The sequence below is a fragment of the Stegostoma tigrinum genome, chromosome 8 (genome assembly GCF_030684315.1).
Source record: "Stegostoma tigrinum isolate sSteTig4 chromosome 8, sSteTig4.hap1, whole genome shotgun sequence".
In the NCBI taxonomy this organism is placed as follows: domain Eukaryota; kingdom Metazoa; phylum Chordata; class Chondrichthyes; order Orectolobiformes; family Stegostomatidae; genus Stegostoma; species Stegostoma tigrinum.
In genome coordinates this window covers 56,085,442-56,106,965 of record NC_081361.1, presented here as the reverse complement: position 1 = coordinate 56,106,965, position 21,524 = coordinate 56,085,442, and the positions used below count along the sequence as shown (strand labels likewise).

The 21,524-nt window shown below is 41.1% G+C and overlaps 1 protein-coding gene across 8 annotated transcripts in view; it reads left to right on the top strand.

Annotated features, from left to right (window-relative positions):
• oma1 (OMA1 zinc metallopeptidase) overlaps window positions 1-21,524 on the top strand; it is a 69,106-nt gene continuing 47,582 nt past the window's right edge. Inside the window, exons 1-3 of one of the 8 annotated variants that reach the window (XM_048539712.1) lie at window positions 1-62; window positions 7,733-8,247; window positions 19,582-19,810. In XM_048539712.1, coding sequence (XP_048395669.1) covers window positions 60-62; window positions 7,733-8,247; window positions 19,582-19,810 — 747 coding nt within the window. In that variant the 5' untranslated portion in view covers window positions 1-59. Of the gene's footprint in view, window positions 63-5,497; window positions 6,415-7,688; window positions 8,248-19,581; window positions 19,811-21,524 lie in introns of those variants that run through there. The other 7 variants (XM_048539719.2, XM_048539718.2, XM_048539717.2 and 4 more) reach the window with 7 other exon arrangements.

Sequence of the window (21,524 nt, the reverse complement as noted above, 5' to 3'; positions counted from 1 at the left end):
TGTTGGACATTAAAGAAATCAATAGATGAGCTGTTAAAAAGACAGGAAACCAGGAAAAAATGGTGAGTAAGCTGTTAATTAATGGTGTAGTGAATACAGTAGTGAGGCATTACATTAGGTCAAAATACATAAAGTTAGTTAGAAATAAGAAAAATAAGAGATCACTTGTGGAAGTGGTTTATGGGCACCTTAACAGTAGGTACACTCGCACATAATATACAGAAAGAAAGATTTTGAGTGTGTTACAACTTCAATAATAATTTTTAATATAATAACATGGTCTGTGCTTTATATCACTCTTGATCTGAAAGTCATGTAAATTTGGACACTATGCACACGTTAAGAAAAAACATCATTTGGTATGATTTTGGTAATAGTGGAGTCATCCTGGCTCCTTACTCCATAGGGTCACAGACAGGTACAGCATTAGTTTGGTAGGCAAGCAAAACATTGGTTTACAAACGGAATGAAGTATAAAAGTCGGGAAGTTTTGCTGCAGGTGTACGAGGCTTTAATGTGATCACGTTGAGGGTATTCTGTATCCAGAGTCTATGTAGTCTGGCTCTCCCAATTTGAAAACAGATATCTTTGTGTTGAAAGCAGTTCATAAAAGATTTAGTCAGCTCACTCCCAGGATAAATAGTAGTACCAAGAAAGCTTAAACCCAAAGCTATTGTATTTTATAAGAATGAGCGTGGATCTTATTGAAACATGAGATGTTCAGAGATTTGATGGTGTGAATACCTGAAGAATATTTCCTCTTGCAGGGCAAACTGGAATTAGGGAAACAGGTCAGCAATAACATGTCTCCCCTTTAATAAATAGATGGGCAGCAATGGTTTCTTTAAGAGTTGATTGTGTGTGAAAAAATCTCTTCACCAGAAAGCAATTTATTCAAGTTTGAATTAAAGAGACTTTTTGATACACAAGAGAGTCAAAGAGTCACTGAATTGGAATTTCTTCCTGTTTTAAAGGCAAAGTTATGAGATAGCCACAATGCTGAAGAGATAACAAACAAATTATGGCAGCATGTCTGTTATTAACACTGGAGAAAAATATGACCAATTATTTTGCACCTTAGACCTCACTGAGGAGTAGGAAAACTAAGATTACAGAAATATCGAAGGCCTTGAAGACCCATTTTGCACCTGCTACTAATGTTACTTATGAACAATATATGCTCAATATCAGAGCTTAGGTCGAAACAGAGAAAACTGACCAGTATGTGACTGCACAGCCACATGTAGCTGAATCTTGTGAATTCGGACAACAAAGATGATTTCAGAGAAAGCAATTGCCTTGGCAATAAATGCTGGAATGGCGCAGTGTTCAGAGAAGGACCTCAGCTATTTACGAACTACATTAATGATTTAGATGAACAGTCAGAGACTAATGTATCTAAGTTGCTGATGACACAAAGCTAAGTGGAAAAGCACTGGGAAGAACACAAAGGCTTTAAAGAAAGAATACTTCAGTCATTGTGGCATTCCACACATTGCGACGAGTGATAATCCATAAGTGAAGAATTCAGGTGCTTCATAATGGATTGGGAGATTCAACACCCTACATCATCTGCATCTTCCTGTCTCCTCCTCTCCAGTCAAATGAAAAGACTGAGGCAATGGTGCAAATTGCCAAAGAGGTTCACAAAGAAATCAAGCAAAACCAGCATGGACTTGTAAAAAGGTAATCCTTGAATGGAGGAAGACACGTACTGATGGCATGAAAAAATAGTCCAGTCCAAAGTCCAATGTCACATTGCACCCAAAATTCCTCTTCAAATAGCAAAAAAAGCAAACATTTGAAGGCAGAAGTAGTGACAAGTGTCAGTGACAAAATCACACTGAAAATGACAGAAAGCTAAATTTCACTTTGATAAAACTGTCGTCATTGTTAGAGCTGAACATTGGAGAGCCAGAGTACAAACATTCAATGCTCTTGACAATAAAACTAATTCAATTCAATTAAATTCAATTCAAAAGGTCAGCTCATCTAACAGTATAGATCTGTGGGATGTGCATACAGTAGTTGTAACCTTGATCATATGCAATTAATGTGAATGACCAGGCACATTGTTCAACCGCAGACATCGATGTACAACTACAGAAGCTGTCCCTTCATGGCTGATAGCAGAACAGGAAGAAATGAGCTCAACATCTACACAAACTACAGAATAATCTTAAATCCCAGAGGTCACTGTTACCCTGAAACAAAAATGAATCAGCAACAATAGTTACTAAGCAACAGCAATCTCCAGAGAAGGAATAACATGCTATTAATGAGCAGGTATGAGGTACAGCCAACAACATGCATGCATACTATTGAGACACTTTCAAATTTAAAGACTACATCTGCACAATCTGATGAAATTAAACTGACTGCAGTTAATGTCTTTTTGTTAATGAATTTTATTTGTGATCACCTTTATTGGTAATGTGTAATTTTTAACGGCAAGTGACAGTACATGCAATATTTTTAATGAAAAAAAAGGATGGTTGCTGAAATACAATTATACTTTGTGTACTACCTGGCTTGCTGTAGTCATGGGACCCATATATCTGCTGTAAATGCCTTTGTGTGCAGTCTGTGTGACCATTGAAAACATAAAATGATACAGGTGACATATTTCAAACTAACATGAATAGTTGTCACTCTTGATAGTCAACAAGGCAGATTTAATAACAAATGAAATGTTCACAGCTTTTACCCACTTATTAAAGTTTTATTTTACCACGAGGCAAAGAATTACTGTTGGATGAATGGGGCACCATACTTTCTGTTCAAGCGTAGCTCATAAGTTCTATCATTTTAAAAGATGCCCTGGAGGTTTCTTACTATAGTGAGGCATATTTTAATGTAATCATGCTCACGGAATCATACTTTACAGCCAATATTCCAGATACCACCATCACCATCCCTGGATATGTCCTGTACCACCAGCAGGACAGATCCAGTGGTAAACTGTCGGGAGGAAGTCCTCAGCATATTCCACACCCTAAGAAGTCTCATGATTTCGGGTTAAACATGGGCAAGGAAACCTCCTGTTGATTACCACACACTGTCCTCCCTTGGCTACTGAAGCAGTATTGCTCCATGTTGAACAACATTTCGAAGAAGCAACAAAGGTGGCAAAGGCACAAAATGTCCTCTGGGGTGGGGAATTTCAGTGTCCATCACCAAGTGTGGCTCAGCAGCATGACTACTGATCAAGATGATCAGGTCCCAAAGGATGTAGCTGCTAGACAGGGTCTGTGACAGGTGGTGAGGGAACCAACGAGAGGGGAAAAACATACTTGTCTTTATCCTTAGAAATGTGCCAACTGCAGATACATCTGAACATGACAGTATCGGTCCTTATGGAGGTGAAGTCCCGCCTTCACAATGCAATTGTGTTGAGTGGCACTATCACCGTGCTAAATGGAACAGACTTTGAATGGATCTAGCAACTCAAGACTGAGTATCTATGAGGGGCTGTAGGCCACCAACAGCAGCAGAATTATACTTCAGTATAATCTGCAGCTTTATGACCCGGCATATCCCCCACTCAACCATTATCATCAAGCCAGGTTCAATGGAAACTGTGGGAGGAAATGCCAGGATCAGCACAAGGCATACCTAAAATTTAGGTGTCAACCTGGTCATGCAACCAACAGGACTACTTGCATGCCAAACAGCACAAGCAGCAAGCAATAGATTAGATTAGATTCTCTACAATGTGGAAACAGGCCCTTCAGCACAGCAAGTCCACACCGTCCCTTGAAGCATCCCACCCAGACCCATCCCCCTATAACCCACACACCCCTGAACACTACGGGCAATTCAGCATGGCCGATCCACCAAGTCTGCACATCTTTGGACTGTGGGAGGAAACCGGAGCACCCAGAGGAAACCCACGCAGACATGGGGAGAATGTGCAAACTCCGCACAGACAATTACCCGAGGCTGGAATCGAACCCAGGTCCCTGGTGCTGTGAGGCTGCAGTGCTAACCACTGAGCCACCGTGCCGCCCCTAGTCAGAGCTGAGCGATCCACCGCCAATGGATTAGATCAAAGCTCTGCAATCCTGAATCATCCAGTTATGAATAGTGGTGGACAATTAAACAACTCACTGGAAAAGGCGGTGTCTCCTCAAATACCCCCATCAGAGAAAAAGATAAGCCTGAAGCATGCACAGCAATTTTCAGCCAGATGTGCCAAGTGGATGATACATCTCAGCCTCCTCCAATGATCTCTAGCATTACAGATGTCTTCAGCCAATTTAATTCGATGAAATTAATCAATGGTTGGAGGCACTGGATATTGCAAAGGCAATTCCGGCAATAGCACTGAAGGCTCATGCTCCAGAACTTACCAGTCCCCTAGCCAAGCTCTTCCAACACAGTTACAGCACTGACATCTACCTGACAATGTGGAAAATTGCCCAGTTATGTCCTGGACATAAAAAAAACAGGAGAAATCCAATCCAGCCAATTACCACCTACTCTCAATTATAAGTAAAAGAACGGAAAGTGTCATCAGTAGTGCTTTCAAGCAGCAATTACGCAGGAATAACCCACTTAGTGACACCCAGTTTGAGTTCTATCAGGGCCACTCAACTCCTGACCTCATTACAGCCTTTGCTCAAACATGGACAAAACAGCTGAATTCCAGAAGTGAGAAGTGACAGCTCTTCACATCCCTTAGCAAAACTGGAATCAATAGCTATCAGGGACCAACTCTCTGCTGGGTTAGAGTCGTACCCAGCATAGAGGAGGATGGTTGTACTTGTTGGATGTCAGTCATTTCAGCTCCAGGACATCTCTAAAGGTGTTCCTCAGGATAGTGTCCTAGGTCCACACATTTTCAGCTGCTTCATCTATGCCTTTCTGTTTATCATAAAGTCAAACGTGGAGATGTTTGCCAATGATTGCACAATATTCAGTACCATTCATGACATCTCAGACACTGAAGCAGTCCACGTCCAAACCTAAAAGAGTCTGGACATTATCCAGGCTTTTGACTTACAAGTGGCAAGTAGCATTTGAACCACACAAATGCCAGGCGATGACTTGTTTCTAATAAAAGAAAACCTACCCACCGCTCCTTGACATGCAATGGTGTTACCAACACTGAATCCCCCCACTATCAACATGCTGCGGGTTATCATTGAACTGCCTCCCTAAGGATATTGTGGGGTCAACCTACAACACGTGGACTGCAAAAGTTCATGAAAGCAGCTCCCCACCACCTTCTCAAGGACAACCAGGGACACCCACATCCCATGAGTGAACAGAGTAAAGAAACACAACGCCACGTTTCGAACAGTATTTCGTTGTTTGTTGCAGCTTCCAGTGAGAGTTAACGTCAATGACGGGATCGTCTTCGCGGTGGGGCACAGACATTCGGCCCGTCGTATTTGTACTAACTCTTTGAAGTAATTATTACAGTGAGTCCTCTTCGCTACTTGCCAAAGTACCAGTTCCCCCCCGCCCCGCCGAAAAGAAAACCGAAAACCGAAAACCGAAAACGAGGTAAAGATATGAAATACGAACTAAATTAAAATCAAGCAGCGGCTTTCTGGAGCTTTGTTAGTCCGGGGATTACGGGCCGCCCGGGCCCAAACTGATGGGACACCGGTTTCCAGGTCCATCACTTCCTGCCGTCCGGGTGAAGGTGAAGGTGGAAGTGGGATCAGCTCTGAGGTTCTGTCCCTGTCGCTGAGCTCAGGGCAGCAGGAGGGTACTCACTGTCGGGAACCGGGAGAAAGGCGGCAGGGACTAAGGTAAAGGTCAGACCGATGGCCCAAGAGGCCTCCCTACCCCAGACACATCCCCAACGCTGTCATCTGTAATCTCCCTCAACCTGCGGTTGGCCTCTAACCAAAGATTGGACCCAGACCGACACAGAAACAAACAAGCCAAAGTGTTAAACATTTGGCAGCCCTTCAGTCTTGAAGAGCAAAGGCATGCTGACCCTTTCCCAAGGTCAGAACTTCCTTTAACGCACTAACTCCATTTATGTAGAGCCTGGTGCCATCTCATCCCAAAGTGCTTTTTGGCTGTTTTAATTTCGGACTGAAAGTTGAAAGGTGAAATCTGCCGTTGTCGCTGAACAGAGTCCAGAAGTGAAGAAACCCGCTGCAGCAGTCACAAAGAGGAAGTCACTTGTTTGAATTTTCTGCCAAATGCTCATAAGTCAAATTAGGAAGTTCACCCATGACATAAGAGAGTTAGTCAACAGGTACGACATTCCAGAGACTTTCCATCAAACAGACCAAGACAAAGCTCAAGCAAGTGCAAGAATCTTGCATTGAATCAATCAATTGTCAAAAGACAAAGCCAGACTCCAGCTCCTTCTTTTACCTTGGAAAGGGTTTAATATTTGTTACTTCATCGCATTGTTTGATGATAACGTCGCATGATAGGTTGAGACAAGTGGGTAAAGAGGTTTCTTCTGAGTTTACCATTTCAGTTTTTCAGTGAATATTTCACTCATAAATGCTTAGATCAAAGTTCTTTAAGAGAGGTACCAGAGAGGAAAATGTGATACAATTCTTTACATTGTTGAAAAGACGTAGAACATTAAAGACAGAAAAGCAGTGTGTGAGGGGAAATATTGAAATTTAGGGCGGCCATTGTTATGGACAGACCTGAGGTATCAGTAAAAATGTTCACTCAAACTGAAAATCCAGGCACTGGTGATCAACAATTACTTGACACATTAATTTTTAGAAATTATTATATCATTTTATATTTTTAACATACAACTTAAGCAAATGTATAGCTGGAGAGTTTTTTTTCGAAAATGTTCGCCCTTCAACTTTCTTTCATTCTCAGCAAGGGTGATTTGAATAGCAATCATGAATGGGAATATTGGCTGATATTTATTTTCCTTTCTGTTCCTAATTTAGTGGCTTTTTGAACAGGGACTTGTAAGATCTAAAAGTATGTTTTGGATGCCTGTTCGGTTACCTCATAGATTTTGCAAGTGTCTCTGGCGGGATTTGAACAAGTTTGTAAGGTCACTGGATTTCAGTTTGTTTGGAGCCCTGTATCAAGAACCTCAACATTAAGAATTATCTATTTGTATTCGTATTTAGTGACTTTTCGGTGTGCTGTTTCTGTACAACTGAAATTTTAGCATTGCTTTTCAATTGCACTTTAACTTCTGAAGTTAGCAAAGGGAATTCCTGTTAATACATGTATGGATTCTAAATTTGACAAAGTTTCGTAATTACTGGCATCCATTGATAAGAATGCAGCATCGGAGACAAAAGCTACAGAACTTGTTCAATGTATAGCCAATGCTGGGATCTTGCTGGTTCAAATAAGTCCGAAATATTTATGTACCTTAAATTGATTGTGTGAAACAAACGCACATGGAAAATGCTGGAGTGACTGAGCAAGTCTGGCAGCATCTGTGGCAAGAGAAACAGAGTTGACGTTTTGGTCCGCTATGACTTCATCTGAAATATAAACAGTTTCTCTCTCCACAGATGTTGTGTGTTTGTTTCAAATTGCCAGCATCCACAGTATTTTGCTTTAAATTGGTTGTGTGATGTTGGCTACTGACTATTTGGAAGCTGTTTGCATTTATAACTGCTAGGTTGTTTTGCAGCTGTCAGTTCTTGTTTGTTGTTTTCATTTTTCATTTGTATATTCCATAGCATGAAATTAACATTTTTTGCTTTTCAATTCTTTCCAAACAGTCGTGATTTCTTAAAAGGTTTACTTCATAACTTTTAAATTCTAGTCAGCAGAAATGAAGACAGGACTTTGGTTTTGGAATGCAAGAAGACATCTATTCAGCTGGCAAAACTGCACTTCTCTGCAAAAAATCTCAGGACTCCCAGAAAAAACTCAGGCATGGAAAACTTGCAAAATAAAAATCCAAAGATTAACATCGAGCAATAACCATAATTATTCAAGGAGTGATTCTCCAGTTTGGCAAACCTATGTTCAATGCAAGGGGGAATTGATACCGTGCACCAGACATTATTCAGTCTTGAGAACTATTGTACACAGTGTAGGACATGCATCAAAACGAGGACCAGCAATCCAAGTAAGCATGGTCATCAGCAGAACCTTTTCTTACTACAGCAGATATATGCCTGCTTGTGTTTTATCAACGAAGCTTTCCATTCTTGAAGACGCTGCTGACCTTTCTAGAGATTTTCACACATCTTCTCGGGACTTAGCCTTACCAATCCCTCTGCTCTGGATTCTACTAAAGCCAGTGAAGAAGCTGACAGCGATGCTTCTCGGCAGGTATACTGCAGGTTATGTAAATATTTGAACAGATTCAATGCATTCTGAACAATAGTGGTGAAAAATACACATTGTTAACATTGCACTTCTGCATCAGTAATTTGGACACGTTAGAGATATTTGCCTCTGCCTTGATAACGTTATCATAAGAGTGGGATCTATATAGTTAAAATGATTAAATATAATGTAAAAGATGAACATTAAGCTGTAATTTTTACAATATTTCTACAATCATGTAGCCTGAGCTTGTTAATATCCTTTAGGATGCCTCTGGAGTTATTTTAATTAACATTTCAACTGTGGATGGAGAACTGGTTATTTGTGAATGATGAGAATTTGCATGCAGAATTCAGCAGAAGTAACAAATCTAGAAGTTATACTTTTGCTGCAAGAGATATTGGTCATCTGTCTTTTTAAGAGTACTGCATGCACTGTCAGCAAACATAGAAAGGACATAGTATTCATAGGATCCTTACAGTGTGGAAACAAGCCCTTTGGTCCAACAAGTCCACATTAATCATTGGAGAAATCCGCCCAGACCCGTCCCCTTATAATCTATCTAAGCCACACACCTCTGAACACTGTGGGCAATTTAGCCTAGCCAGTCCACCTAACGTGCACATCTTTGGACTGTGCGAGGAAACCGGAAGAAACCCATGCAGACATGTGGAGAATGTGCAAACTCCACACAATAAATCACCCGAGGGTGGAATTGAACCTGGGTCCCTGGCGCTGTGAGGCGTTAGTGCTAACTATTGAGCCACCGTGCTGCCCACATGTGGTGTCCCTATTTCTGGGCTTGAAAGTCTGGGTTCGTCCCACCTGCTCCAAAGGTGTGTCACAGCATATCTGAACAGATTGATTGATTGAAATAACTAAAGGCTGTGTTCTTCTCCAGTGGAATGTAGGCTTCTGGACAGAGAAAGGGGGAAACTTGTGGTAAATGATAAATGTTAAAAGGCCCATTCTGGCCCAGTTGAACCATCCCTACTTGTGAGCGAGGAGGTCCAGTTGTGTTTTAACATCTCTGAACAGGTTTATTGGGAAATATCTAGGAAGGACATATTTGGCATGGACTGGGTATCCAAAGGGTTTTTTGGTGTGCTGCATAACTCCATGACACAAAGGCAAATATCATTGGAAATCAGAAATTTAAAGTCTGAGCTGTATTTAAGGAAGTTTAGCTTTTGTTCAGCATGGAGGAGACTTTGAGGTGATTTAATTGGCATTTTAACTTGGTTACAAGGTAGTTGACAAAATGGATCAAAACGATTGAAGAGTTGAAATGAAATGAGGAATTTCCAATTTAGAAGGAGCTCAATACAATTTTTGCTTTGAATCTGTATGGTAGAGTTCTGCAAGCAGTTACAAAGAAATGCCTTTGGCATAAAATGCACAATTTTTTTCAAGAAATAGGTGGCTTTGTCTTTATTTTTAAGAAAATGATTTTGGGATATGATGAGCTGCCATTGATCTCTCTAAGGTACATGCTAGAATTAGGCTAAAAATATTTCTAATCAGAAAAATACAGTATCGCAATGGAGATGTCAAGATGTGAGGAAACAAGTGGCATGGAGGTATGTCTTGAGTGCCTCATGTAATTTTGACTTTGCTCGTTTGCCTGTGGCTCAGGTAGTAATCCAGATGTTCTGCTTTTCAGTTTTCCTAAAACTATTTAAAATCTTTGAGCAGAAGCTCCTTTCTCGTCCTACCAATTTTGTTGATACTAACATGGATGATGACTGCTGGGTCATTTCCCTCCCTCTTAAGTTCTCCAGCCCTGACAAGGTGCCCTTAACGCCGCACCAGTAAGAAGTTATTTTTAAAAGAAGTGAGAGAATAAAACAAAAACAAAGTTGCTGGAAAAGCTCAGCAGGACTGGCAGCATCTGTGGAGGAGAAAACAGAGTTAACATTTTGGGGCTGGTGACCCTTCCTCAGAACCCTTCTTGATAGAATAAAACACTGGATATTCAACACAAACAGAAGACCTTACTTTAAAGATCAGATGTATTTACCAGCCAGCTTCTTTTCTTGCACTCATGTAACACTGGTTCATGATGTCATTCCAGTGCTGGTCTCGCTGCAGTTAGACCTCTGGACTGGTATCTTTTATCCTCTTCCACCCACCCTTACTCAGGAGAGTTTACTTCTTGCAGAAAGCCCTAGTTAAAGCACTTCTGTTCCCCTGTGAAACTAATTTCTGCTTTGACCCAAATTTCTAACAGTACAGTCAGTAATTCACCCCACCTTTACCTCACTCTGCACTCCTACTGTGACCATGTTCCTTACTAACCATGAGGTAACGGCATTGTCTTTCTTATAAAGATCTGTCCAAAGAGTACGTGTAGCTACAGTGATCAAGACTGCATTTGGACAGAGGAATTAGGGAGCTTGATTTCTAAAAGCCTGCATCAGGCAGCTACCTTATTTGATTAGGCTGTTTTACTTACTTAATGGTGCTGTCCTAATCTTGACTTGACCTTGAGAACTGAATTTGTACAGAATATAGCAGTTGCAGTTTTGCTTTGAATCAAGTTTCCAACAGTGCAGCTGTTAACTCACTGGGCCTTCGTCTGACGCTGCTTCACTCCCACACTGTCTGTACTGCTTAGGGATACCCTTATTCACTAATATCCTTATTCAAAAAGAGGAGGAGGCAAAAAAAAAAGCCAGTTAGCTTAACATCTGAGATAGCAAGAACTGCAGATGCTGGAGTTAGAGATAACAAATGTGGAGCTGGAGGAACACAGCAGCTCGCAGCATCAGAGGATCAGGAAAGTTGACGTTTTGGGTCAGGACCCGAATGTCAACTTTCCTGATCCTCTGAAGCTGCCTGGCCTGCTCTGTTCTTCCAGCTCCACACTAGCTTAACATCTGACCTTGTTAGACCATATTATAAAGGACACAACTGCAGAACATTTAGAGGTACATAATGTAATCAAGCAGAGTCAACACGGCTTCATAAGGGGGAAATAATGGCTGACTAATTTCTCACGTTTCTTTGAGAACGTAATAAGCAAGATTGATAAAGGGGAATCATTAGATATATTTGGATTTCCAAAAGGCATTCAATAAGACTCCATTAATAAAGCTACTGAATAAGATAAAAGCCCTTGGTGTTTGTTGCAGTACATTCGCATAGATAGAGCTTGGTTAACTAATAGAAGACAAGGACCAAAATCTTACTATATCCTGAACAACATCATGTCCAAATGAAGCAAAACCTGAACAGTAACCAGTTTTGGGTTGACAAGTGACATTGACGCCACATAGGTGTCAGGAAATGACCTAATAAAAGTGTATTTAACCATTGCCCCTTGACAATGAATGGCATAACCATCAATGAATCCTTTCTACCAGCATCCTGGGGTGTAGCCTGCCTGGATGATGTAATAACATGAAGAGACTCTGTTTTCTGGTCTGATCCATCATTGATTGGTTCACCATCTGTAGACCTGGTGACCTCTACAATACTTTGCAAGTGTCAAGATAGCAGAAATGTTGTAAGGAGCCAGAACTCACTAAGATGCTTTGAGATGAAGTAAGGCAGGGAATAGCTCAGCATTTTTTTTAATGCCTTGTCTCTGAGATTATCAAGAGAAGGGTAACTCAAGAGGCTATGAAATTGAGATATTAGTGTAGGGATCTGTCCCTGAGTTTCGCTGCTGTGCCCATTTGTAGATCTTTTCTGTGATCAGCTGCATAGTCACTGGACGGAATACTTGCACTTGCAGGGCAATGCAGGAAAAGGTTGGTCTAGTGTACTTCTCAGAATTGGTGTTCTCAGTACGGCATTGGAGCATACACCGATTGGGAGATTACTGTGTGTTCCTTTGTACTGGACAAACTTTCATGACAATGACTTACTTGCTGCACATGCATTAAGTGCTGTCAGATTAATGGTGCTGTAGTAACCACAATACGTTTGGAAGCCGCTGGGAGGGTCAGGACAAACTAGGCCTATATGTGTCAGGTCTGGCTCAGTTGATGGCAAACTCACCTCTGAACAATAAGATTCCAGCTTTGCTGTCAACTGCACAACTTCAATGCCAAAACACCAAGGCTTACATTCTTGACCAGAACAGAGAGATCATTGCCCTGTGGTAATCTTTTGAATGAGGAGCCAAGATTCCAAAGGGATGTAAAAAAAGTCCCAAGATACTATTTCAAAGAAAAGTTCTGGTCAATATCTGACCCTTGGTCAGTGTCACAAAAATGGATTATGTGTTCATTTTCACATTGTTAAATACATTCCTAAGTGATGTTGAAATAAAGAAGTTTGATAGTGCTGTGTGTTCCTTTGCACAGTTGAAGCAGAAGATCAAAATCCAGCCAAACATTTCAACATTATCAATTTGGTTCTTGAACAACAACTTCCACTTCTTGTGGCACCAAGGTGGTGCTACCTTTAGAGAAAATAAGTCAGACTCCAAATGATCCCCGATTTGATGATGGTGTGAATAACACAATTAAAGTTATCTCTTGAATTGACTTGTATTTCATTTAATGATTTCGTTATAGTTTTTAACTTGAAGGCCTCTTCTAAAAGCCAAGGTTTGGACTTGATTGTGTCTGACATGGGCTGCTGGGAAATGTGGTGGAGGCAGATTCAGTTAGGGAATTCATAATAGTATTGGATTATTATTTAAATAGAAACAACGTGGAAAGGTGTGGGGAAAAAGGCAGGAGACTGACACTAAATCATTGGATGTTTTTCTTGTTTTATGCTTAGATGGAATGTGAAACAATGTATTGTGCTAGAAATTTTCCCAGCATAGCAAGAGTTCCAAACACAGGAAGAAACCAGAAGGAGGAGCCCCATCACAGAGGAATACAGCTGGTTTGTAGGGAAATTTCATTCCTGATTGTCACATATTTAGATAAAGCCATATGTATTAGTGATTGTAATGAGGACAGCCAGGTGATCATCATAAAATATGAGTTCCCTGATGAGGGATGTTAATCTGATCCTGATGTTAATCTGATCCAATCAGGGAACCCCAGCTGACAGATGTAAACAGGAGTATCGGAAATTCTGTTCACTCTAAGAACTGGCTCTGAGGAAACTGGATTACTGTCAACCACTTTCCATGTGTTTTTAAAAAAAAGAGTGACTCATTGATGGAATACCAGCCTCTGTGGAATGTTTCAATGTGAGATAGAGGTTGTTTAAACAAATGAAAATTATATTATTGATATTCATGGAATATTGTACAAAATGTTCTTTCAAGCAAATAAACGTCTGTTGTAAATTATTGTTGAAGTGTAAAATGCTGCTCTATTGAATTTTATTTTTTGGGATTTGTGTGTTGCTGTTAGAATTAGTGTTTGTTGTCCATCCCTAATTGCCTTTGAACTGAATAGCTTGCTAGATAATTTCAGCAGACACTTGAGAGTCAGCTACATTTTGTGGATATGGCATCACACAAGACATTTGGACAGGTACTTGAAATAGGAAAGCTTTAGAGCAATTTGGGTCAAATGCAGGCAAGTGGTCAAGTTTAGTTTGGGAAATTTGGTGGGCATGGACGAGCTGGACCGAAGGGTCTGTTTCCATGCTGTATGACTCTATGACGCTAACATGGACAATAGTGAAAAATGTGGCTGAATTGTCTGAAAAGTCCAGCAAAACCTATCTCAATGTCAGGAACAACTGACTGCATTTTTAAACAAAATTCTGGGTGTCAAAACAAGAAATTTACTAGGGAATAGTGAGTTGCAAATTATGGAGGATTATTCCTTGTTAACTTTATAATTTGCCTCCTCCTTGATATTGCAAGTCAGAATAGCATTTGGTGATTTCAACTTGCTGCTGGCTGCAAAGAGCCTCCATTTTGCTCACTGTTCAACAGCTGCAGACAGCTCTCACTCAAAGTTCCGTCTAAGCTGTGCGCATGCTCCATGTGGGCATCAGATGGCATGTCAGTGCTGTTCCTAGTGTTGACTTCCAGTTTCAGATGTTGCTGCCACTGATGGATTGTGAAGTTTCATGCAGAAAAAGACTCTTTTCTTTAACAAAAAGAGGAAATGTAGCCATCATCCATGGACTTTTGACATCTGATATTTATCATCTCCTCAAGAACCTCCTGGCACTTGTCTAATCCACCTGCATTTTGGGGCACGTTAGTAACTGGCACTGAAAGGCTGTTGCAAGGACACCTTGCAAGCATGAACAGGAGGCCAGCACATGGATTGGACCAGGCTGTGTTTCAGGGCTGCTCGTTTGCTCTTTTAGTGCTCACTCATTTAGCTTTTGTCTGCATCCTTACATAATCCCCTACCTTGCCATAGCTACTCTCAGCCACACATCCAGGAAGCTTGCCTTGCTGATCAGCAGTCCTCAATGAAGAGAGCATATGTCTTGCTGTATGGCAAAATGCTAGGTCAAGCTTGCACCTCCACCATGTGCCAATAGCTTATACAGCAGACATGCTGCAAAATACCATGCTCAGTCCATGGAGGCATTAATCAGCCTGGGGCTGCAGCACAGTAAGTCAAGGGCAGCCTCCAATCCAGGGAATGGGCCATAGTCAGGCATCTGATAGGGGTGTTTTCAGTCAGAGGGTCCATGCATCTGCACTGGGGACTGATAAATGGTAAAATCTATGGCCCCATAGCAGCCGGTATGATTAATGCAGTTGAGCAGATATGCAGGCATCAATTATTGGTCCAAGCACTTCTTGTCCAGGGCTAAATAAAAACTGAAAGAACTACGGATGCTGTAAATCAGGAACAAAATCAGAAGTTGCTGGAAAAACTCAGCAGATCTGACAGCATTTGTGAAGGGAAGAAACAGGTCAGAGAGAGGAGCAGAACTTCTTCAAGGTGGGCATGCCTAGAAGAGATGTGGCAGTGAGTTAAATACTAAGTAAAAACTGAAAGAACTATGGATGCTGTAAATCAGGAACAAAATCAGAAGCTGCTGGAAAAATTCAGCAGATCTGGCAACATCTGTGAAGGGAAAAACAGGAAGGGCCACCGGACCCAAAACGTTAACTCTGTTTTTCCCTTCACAGATGCTGCCAGATCAGCTGAGCTTTGTGAGCAAGTTCTGTTTCTGTTCTTGTCCAGGGCTGTCCGGCTAGGTTGCTAACATGTTCTAGTCTATTCAGTGAAACCCAGAGGGAAGGAAGTTATCGGAAAAGGGAACTGTTGCCATGGAAAGGAGAGTTGGGAATATATTTGCAAGGATTGAAGGCTGCAGAATGGTGGGGGTGGGGCGCGGGGAAGGGGTAGAATGATGGTTTTGAAGGAGAAATTATGTATTTGTAAGATGGGGAAACATGATAAAGTATTGATTGGAATGGAAATGGGACTTGGTGGGGTGGGGGGGGGGTGTTTCAATCACAGTCAGGAGCACCCTGGCTTCAAGTGGAGGGGCCAGGGACATGGTAAACAGATATGCCAGGAGCTTGGGGAGTAGGGGTGGGTGGGGTGGGGCGCAGCAGGTGCAGGCTCATGCAGACAGTTTGTATGGAGACCTGGAGACGTGCTAAGCCGAGGAGGTTCACAAGAACGGATATCAAGAAGGAAACCTAGATGTTTGCGCCTTATTGACATGTACAGGCAGAGACTAGAAACCACTGCCAGAAGACTACTTGCTATCCCTTTCTATTATATTCAAAATTGAAACTGCACAATGGGAAAGAGAATGGCTGTGGCCACACCTGGTGTCTCAACCTGTGAGGGAGGAAGCTGCAAGATCCACCAGTGTGAGGCTCTTTATAGGCCCAGAAGATTACAGACTGACCCATGTTTTGCAGAGGATCCAGGCCAGTGGGCCTTTGAATCCCTGGCGATCGTAAAGTTTTGAATGCCATTGCCCTTCTGGATGCATAGTGTCTGTTCAAATCTGGCGCAGGCACCAGGAATACTGATCTTCAACAGATACCTGATGCGTGGCGTTTTAGTTTGGGAACAGCAAGTGGTATGTTTAACTTAGAATTGTGTGAAAAGGGGCATCATTGGTGTGGGAAAGTTATCAATGAGGCAAGTTGATGCGTTGAATTAGTGCGTTATTTAAGTAGGCCCAGAGTGAATTGTTCTTTCCAACCAATTGCTGAAGAAATCATTTTATGTGCACAACAAAGAAGCTTAACTAAAGATTTCATGTTGGAGATAATGCCATTTTAAACAAAACAATTGTTGCATATCTTTGCATGCAGTAAAGTTTGAGAAGATCATCAAAGTCCCACTGGAGTGGGAAATAGTTTTCATATTACTAATTGCTCCTCTTCAAGTTTAGATGATGCTAAATCATGTTTTTGAAAGAAAACTAGTTTTCATACATCTCGAGTCACATTATTTGAGACATCTTTTTTCTCCAGGGGACCACTTAGTTGAAATTAGCTGCAAACTAGTCATGTGAAATCTTTAGCAACGACACCCATCTGATCCTGGAAGAGAAGTGAATATTTTGTTTGCTGTCTAATTGTATTTCTTTATTGACAGTGAAGTTTGGAAATCCTTCAGTCTTCATCAGATCACGAATCAAAGCACACTTTAAAATATACACAATTCTTTAAGAAATTCCTCACTAACATTTCTTCCAAACTAAATAAGTTAAAATTTTGGGAATGCAGTTAGAGTTGATGGCTGACTGTTTTAGAAGAGCATTGTAAGTTGTGTGCAAAAAATAAAAGCTTAGGTAGCTGAGGACTCAGATGAAAGAGAGGCCAGCAACCTATGCATTTCCTCTGCGTGCAGTGTCCTCTGCAGCAAATGTGGCAGAAATGCCATCTCAGAATGCGTCTGCTGAGCCACATCAGGCAGTGTTAACCCAAGTAGGTACTTTGGTGCAAGCCGTCTTTTTATGAGGTTGAAGGCTACCAAGGAACAATTGAGCAGGATATCTTTTCAAGACTCACCTCGATGGACAGTACTTTATATTGATGCATCACTCTTCTTTACATACGCACTTCTCCTTTGGCCAGAACCATTTAGAGCGGTTGTAATAAAATAAATCTTTAGGATATTAGGAGTCTCCTGAAAAAGACAGGGAAAAGTTGAATGCTGGAATGATATATTGTTATGTAATTCTAAAAATTATGATAGCTAATTTGGGTTGGAATTATTTTGTTATTTAGGCAAGGGTTAAGCAACATTTTTGTTTTCATTTTGGAGGTGTTTTGTTTTCTTGGTATATATTTAGTCATTTGCTAGCAAGACTTGAGTATTGTTGAAATGAAATACATTTTGTTGAAGCTTTCTGTCTTGTACTCATCAGGACAACTCACAAAGAAGCAAATGAAAGGGGAAAACCAGCATTTTATACTGCATGAGAAGAGAGTGCTGGTGGATGGCCATTGGATGGTGTTTGGCAGAGGTGTTATCATGGGGCATGCATCCATTACATTAGTGCTGTTGGAGAGTTAATCGTCAGATTTTGTTTAAATTTTAAACCAGATATGTTGACTCTTATTGATCAGGACATTGTCATGAAACATGAATCATTGATTGGAATTTGTTGAATTGGAACAAGTGCAGTACACATACATGTTATTTCTGTCTGCAAAGAACAGTGCTCTGTATGTTAAAGTATGTAGCTTCCAGGACAAACAAGTGTACGATGTTGCAATCGGACTAACAATCCTAAATTAGATGTCAGCGTAATTCCTCATATATTCAAGCTTATGTAGCAGATGTTATCCAATTGCAGAGTTACTTCTAATGTTGAACAGCGTTGAGAGTTTTGCAAATGTGGACTAGTTGGTACAGTCAGTATCTTGCTTGTTGCAGATATTGTCATTTGCTGAACATGAGTAGATGATTACGTCTTGTGATAGGATTCTTGTCTAATTGGGTCCAGAAATACATAGGGACATGCTGTTTGAGATGATCCACCAGTTGGTGGGATGTATGGCCAATGTACTTGGCACCCCATGGGCACTGAAAGTCATATACCATATTACTCATTTGTATGATAGACAGAATTTTTTTTCAGCTTGGTGACAGCATCCTGTTCATGGTGAATGTCATGCCTTGTTGTGACATAGTAGCAGCATTAAGTAGCTAGCTCCACCTAGTGCTCAAACTTTTGAGATAGATTACATTGGAAAGGTAAGTTGAGGTATACTGGGTAGTTTTCGGGATTAAAGTGATTGCCTTTGGGCCTTCCATGAGTTGTACAATAAAAGTGAGAAATGATCTAATCACGGTAGCCATTATCTTACAGAATGGCTTTGTGCCCCTTTCCACATCAGATTTGCATGGTGTAATTTTGACTTGTGCTGTATTTATGAGGTTGCTGATAAGGGCAGTCTTGTAGCACATGAAACTGTAGGAATCCCAGTGAGTGTGCTGACCAGTGAAAGTAGGTTTGCATAAGACAGTAGCAGAGAAATCTTTGCTGATTGCTCAGCCAGGACATCGAAGAAAAGGAACTCATTTGACTGCTCCATTTCAAATGTGAATTTGTACGTAGGTTGTAGCTCACGAAGACGTGTAAGAAAATTCTTGCACGCAGTGTGGTTTCAAGTATAGTAAACACATCTATATATCAGAAATATGCAAGGTGTACATAGTTATGAATTTGTGGAAGACACATTTCTCTTGGGGTTCAAGGCAGCACAATGGTTCAGTGGTTAGCAGTGTTGCCTCACAGAACCAGGGGCTTGAGTCCAGTTCCCCCTCAGGCAACTGACTGTGTGGAGTTTGCACGTTCTCCCCGAGTCTGCCTAGGTTTCCTCCAGATACTCTGGTTTCTTCCCACAGTCCAAAGATCTGCAGAGTAGATGGATTGGCCATGGTAAATTGCCTATAGTGCTAGGGATGTTTAGGTTAGGTGGGTTAGACAAGGGAAATGCAGGGCTGGAGGATTGGGTCTGGGTAGACGTTCTTTAGCGGGGCGGTGTGGACTTGTTGGGCTGAATGGTCTGTTTCCAGACTGTAGGGTTTCTCTGATTTCTGTGATGATTTACATGAATATTAACCACTGACTCTGGATATGTTTGAATTGCATTTCATTCGCTTTTATTTTGCTAGAAAATTTGCCTTACTTTTGATCATTGAAGAATTATACCAATTCCACCCAGTCCTATTAGTTTCAGCTTGGTCTTTTATGGAGTACTCTGAGATCAGTGGCCATTCAGTCAGTTAATTGGATTTTCGTTTAGCGCTGTTGCTGAAGTGTGAGAAACTTTTGTCTTTGATGTATTAACCTAAAGATAAAAGGACAGAGTACACACTAAAGCCAAAAAAAGTCAATTGCATTGGTATAACTGGAGACGGCAGATGTTTGATGCAGAGAATTCAAGCAATCTAACAGTGTCTGTTGTGCAGAAGAGCATAAACAATTGTCAGGTTGTAACAAACTTATTTTGTGTGCATTCAGAAGTATACGGAAATGGTGGCAGGCTCTTCCTCCTGAAAAACAGGACCTGCTCAAAGACTATGTGAAAAGGAACAAGTGGAGAATTCTATTCGGCGTATGTAGTCTGTCATGTTTGATTGCAATTTATTTCTGGACCCACTTAGACAAGAATCCTATCACAGGACGCACTCGTCTACTGATGTTCAGCAAACGACAATTTCTGCAACTCGCTGAATTTGAGTACCAATCGGTAAGTAGGTATTCAATACAAAATATCTAAACTATATCTAGCCCTCGGGTCTCTCAAAATGAATTCATCTTGGATGACATCTTTACTTATTGTCTTTAAAAAAAAGTATTACATTCCACTAAGTGCTTATGGTTTGTCTGTCTCAAAACTACAATATTTTATTATCTAAAACCTATATCCAAATATATGTCATTGAAATATTCTGCATAAACATGCACTTCTCATATGAAAAATTTTTGAAAGCAGCTATTCATTTCTGCCTGTGTCATAACTTCTCTCTGAACCAGTAGATGGCACTTTAATAGGCTTTCCCGCAATTAATCACATACTGAATTTCAACATAATGTTGATACACTTACCATTGATGACTCTGTCCAGATGCCCAAGCCTCCCTTGTTTTGTTTCCAGTTCTCTTTTATTTGCACGTGAGCTCTTTATATAATTGTTTTGTACTTTAATTTTTTTGCACCTTTAATATGTTTGTTAGCAGCTCTTCATTTGTGCCTGTTCTTGGCTTCCTCTGGCAGAAAGAAGTCCAGCATCTTTGCGACCTCTGCTCTTTTGTGACTGCAATGTATTCATCCTAGGGGTTTTCAAGGCCTGTGTTACACTTTGCCGAATGTGTGTAATCCTGGATTTTCCCCATCTTTTCAGGCACCTGCCATGTCACCTGATGTTTTCTTCTGTTGCACACACATCTACCTTTTGGTTCCTGAAGCCATTTCAAGCCTCACTAACTCACTTTTTTTTTCAATTTAGCTTTAGGGATGTGATCATTGCTGGCAAGACCAGCATTTATTGCCCAACCTCGGGTACCCTTGAGAATGTTGTAGTGAGTCACCTCCTTGAACAGCTACAGTTCGTGGGAGGGTTTATGCTGACCCACAATGCTGTTCAGGAGGGAACTACAAGGTTTGGACCCAGCAACAGTGAAGGAATGACAGTAAATGTCCATGTGAGGATCATGTGTAACTTGCAGGGAAAATTGCAGGTGATGGTATTCCCATCCATCTTCTGTCACTGTTCCTCTGGGTAATGGAGGCTGTGGGTTTGTAAGATGCTTTTGAAGCACCCTTGGTGAATTCTTGACCCATGTCTTACTCTTACTGAAATAACTCCACAGAGGGTGGTACCATGTCACCATGTCACCCTTTTATTTTTACATTTGGAGTCCTTAACACTGATCCAGCTTCCTCAGAACCTGGTCTTAGATGGAGCAGAACTTCTGACACTCTTGTTTCTATCAGTCAACCAGGGCTCCTTGATTGGACCAGATTAACAGCCCCAACCAGGGAACTCATTCCGTGTTATCCACCTGATTGACCTCCTATAATTACAACATCTGCTTCCTCTGAGTCTGAGAACATAGGCTGGTTCTTTTTTTTGTAGACGCTGCCAAGTTGTTTTAGCACTGGTCAGGTTCCTCCAACTCTGCCTTTGAAATGGGCAGCATGTAACGCACAGTAGCTTGCCTCTTGGGTCCAGAGCTTCTCAGAAGAAATTCATTCTCCTCTTCAGATGGCATAGATGTTGCAGCAGTGACATCTGCCATGTTTCCCTTGCAATCTGAGGTATCTTCAATGCTTGATGAAGAGGGAGAACCCACAGGTTCAAGAACAGTTGGCAAGGCAGTTGAGGAGATAATGGGAACTGCAGATGCTGGAGAATCCAAGACAACAAAATGTGAGGCTGGATGAACACAGCAGGCCAAGCA